The sequence below is a fragment of the Orycteropus afer genome, unplaced genomic scaffold (assembly GCF_000298275.1).
Source record: "Orycteropus afer afer isolate SDZICR_OR568_19922 unplaced genomic scaffold, OryAfe1.0 scaffold00182, whole genome shotgun sequence".
Taxonomy (NCBI): domain Eukaryota; kingdom Metazoa; phylum Chordata; class Mammalia; order Tubulidentata; family Orycteropodidae; genus Orycteropus; species Orycteropus afer.
Genome location: NW_006921769.1, coordinates 5,318,301 through 5,321,163, shown reverse-complemented (window position 1 = coordinate 5,321,163; position 2,863 = coordinate 5,318,301). Strand labels below are relative to the sequence as shown.

At 34.0% G+C, this 2,863-nt stretch overlaps 1 protein-coding gene across 1 annotated transcript; it reads right to left on the bottom strand.

The window, feature by feature from the left end:
* Positions 1 to 773: 773 nt before the first annotated feature.
* Positions 774 to 1,823, bottom strand: LOC103202478 (trace amine-associated receptor 7a-like). Its single transcript, XM_007947374.2, has one exon. The coding sequence runs from the start codon at positions 1,803 to 1,805 to the stop codon at positions 774 to 776; it is 1,032 nt and encodes a 343-aa protein (XP_007945565.1). The 5' UTR covers positions 1,806 to 1,823.
* Positions 1,824 to 2,863: the final 1,040 nt, after the last annotated feature.

The window sequence follows — 2,863 nt, the reverse complement described above, 5'->3', positions numbered from 1 at the left end:
CTTCTGTTAAATATGTATTAACTTGTAAAATTTCTTAACTCTAATTTCATGAATGGATTTACCAGAAAGAAGCTGACTGAATAAATTAATGCTCTTATTTATGATGCCAATTATCTTTCCTAGTGTAAATAATTGGATTGATATTATAATTAATAGATCTACATTCTTGTTTATTTTGTCTGAGCTATGAAAGCATACTGTGCCTGCAGACAATGCAGACTTACTACTTCTTTCCTCTCTGAGCTAGGAGCCAGCTCCTCTCTAAGTACCTCTTAGTTATATTTATATTGTATTAGAAAAGTATTGAAAAGAACAGAGGGAAGATATGGCTAAATATTGAAATAATACAAATGAATTATTTATATATTTGTGTGTGTGTATGAATATATATATATATATATATATACGTAGATACACACATACATATCTACATATACATATATATATCTTTAATTCTCTGAAAGACATTACGAGTAAGGTGTTATTAACCAGAAAAATACAGGGAAGCTCAGACAGAACAAAGTAGCCTACAGTGTTAAATGGCAGCTGGCATTGGAGTCCAGGCATCTCTGTCTACAAGACTGTGCTGTTTCTACAACTTGATTTAATGTTATATTTACCAAAGAATATTGATCCTAAAATTAAGACATCAATGTGCAATCATAATTAAGTTATTTTACATTAAAAGATCTTACACATTTATGATTAATTTTTCTCCCCATAATGTGTCCGTTGTGAATCTATTTCCAATTCTCCCAATCAAAAATCAGCACTCAATCAGAAAATAAATTTGTTGTTGAAGAATTCTCTCTCAAAACTTTGCCAGTGATGATTAGTTTGATGGCTTTTCGAAACCAAGGATAAAAGAAAGCATAAATCAAGGGGTTCATCGCTGAGTTATAATAAGCAAACCAAACTAATATTTCATAAATGTATGTGGGTGTGATGAAACCTAGGAAGGCATCAATTATTGTATCAATAAAGTAGGGTAACCATGAAATCAGAAAAGCTATCACAGCAATTCCTAGCGTTTTAGCTGCTTTTCTCTCCCTTTTGGCCACTCTGTCTTTGTAACTGTCTGATGATTTCTCAGCCTCATTGCTCATACTTTCAATTTTCCTAGCTTGTTGTTTAACTATGAGAAAAATCTTGGCATAAACAATTATCATCACTAGCATGGGGATGAAAAATAAAACAAAATTCACAAATACCCAATTTGAATTAATTGCAATTTGACAGCCTCCCACACAGGAGAGAGCACTTACTAATTCCTCCAACCCAGTTTCATGCACACCTGAGCAAAGAAGGGAAAAACTATAAATAATTGAAAGAAGCCAGGAGAAAACAATACATATGCCAGAAACAGATGCTGTAAACCTGGTTGGATAGATCAGAGGATCGGTGACAGCAATGTATCTATCGACAGAAATAAAGCACAAGTGGTAGATAGAAGCATAACAGAATGACCCTTCAAAACAAGAGTGAAATTTACAGTAGGTCTCCCCAAAGTACCAGCAGCTCTCCACAGATCTCACTGTGCTGAAGGGCATCACTGTCATTCCCACCAAGAAATCAGCGCAGGCCAGGGATGCGATCAAGAAATTAGCTGGAGAGTGCAGCTGCTTGAAATGAAGAATAGAGATCATCACCAGGAGGTTTCCAAGCACAGCTAGCACAGCCCCAGAGCCAAACAACAAGTACAGAATCACCCGGGGGCCAGGCGAGTATAAAGTTTTAACACAGGATCCATTCAGGTTCTCATAGCACAGTTGTGCAGCCACAGGAGGGGGCCAGTCTGTGCTCATGATTCTTTTTCCTTTTAGATATTTGGAATAATCGTCACCCTCTATGGTACACATGTCATTCCAATTTTCAAACGTACTGAAAAAAAGATGCATAATGTTAAGATTTGACAGTACATTCTGTCCCTTCTTTTTAACTACAAATCCTTATTTACATGCTCAGAAAGTTATTCATAAAACAGTTCACCTCCAAATGAATAACCAATTCATTTCATTATTACATATAATGCTGTTCATTTTAATTAAAAAAACAAAAACAAAAAAAAAACTTTCTTAGCATTACCTAGTTCTTCAAATCTGAGAAGGATTTGTCTTCAAAGAGCAATGAACAGTCGTGACGTGTGTTTGAATATCTCCTCTTATTAAGCTCTCTTCCAAATTTATCACAACGAGGATAATGCATAAAGCACTTGGCTCCTCAGGAAAGTAGCTAAATTATCTCAAATATTCAAACCCCTGAAGACTGACTCCCCACAGTGCAAGGTGTGGAAAGTAAAAAACTTTTAAATAACTATTATGTTTATGCCAAAAATAATCTTATGCCCTCCTAAGGTGCTGAAGACATTTAACCTTTTCATGAAATAGAAATGGAAATAGTGTCTGTTATTAAAATATTTGGTCCAGAACTTAAAAGCCATATGGTTTATTCCTATTAATTATTAGAGATTGCTTCTCAATCTTATGAGAACTAGTTATTGATAATTTCTCTTAATAGCCAATATGACTCTTTCATATAAGTTTTTTTTAATCCCTTCTAGCATTGGTTTGCATTAAAGAAATTAAATGCAGGATTGTGTATTAAAACCTAAAATATTGTAGGTTCTATTTTAATAGCTCAGACTGGGGAAAGTAAGGAAATAGAATACGAGGTATTTCCCTCATGAAAATACAGAAATTAAGTGTAAGGAAAAATGAAAACCTAATTATCACTGAAGTGTTTTGTTGTTATTCATTGGAATTGTTGGAAGGATATTAAAGAAATAAAATATAAAAAGAATGGTTGGAATGTGGGATGTGAATTCCAATATTAAGGATGTATTTCACCTTTGATGGATTTCCTT

Bases quoted from the DNA above. Each gene is read 5' to 3' on its own strand.
- LOC103202478 (XM_007947374.2), bottom strand. From the start codon at position 1,805: ATGAGCACAGACTGGCCCCCTCCTGTGGCTGCACAACTGTGCTATGAG.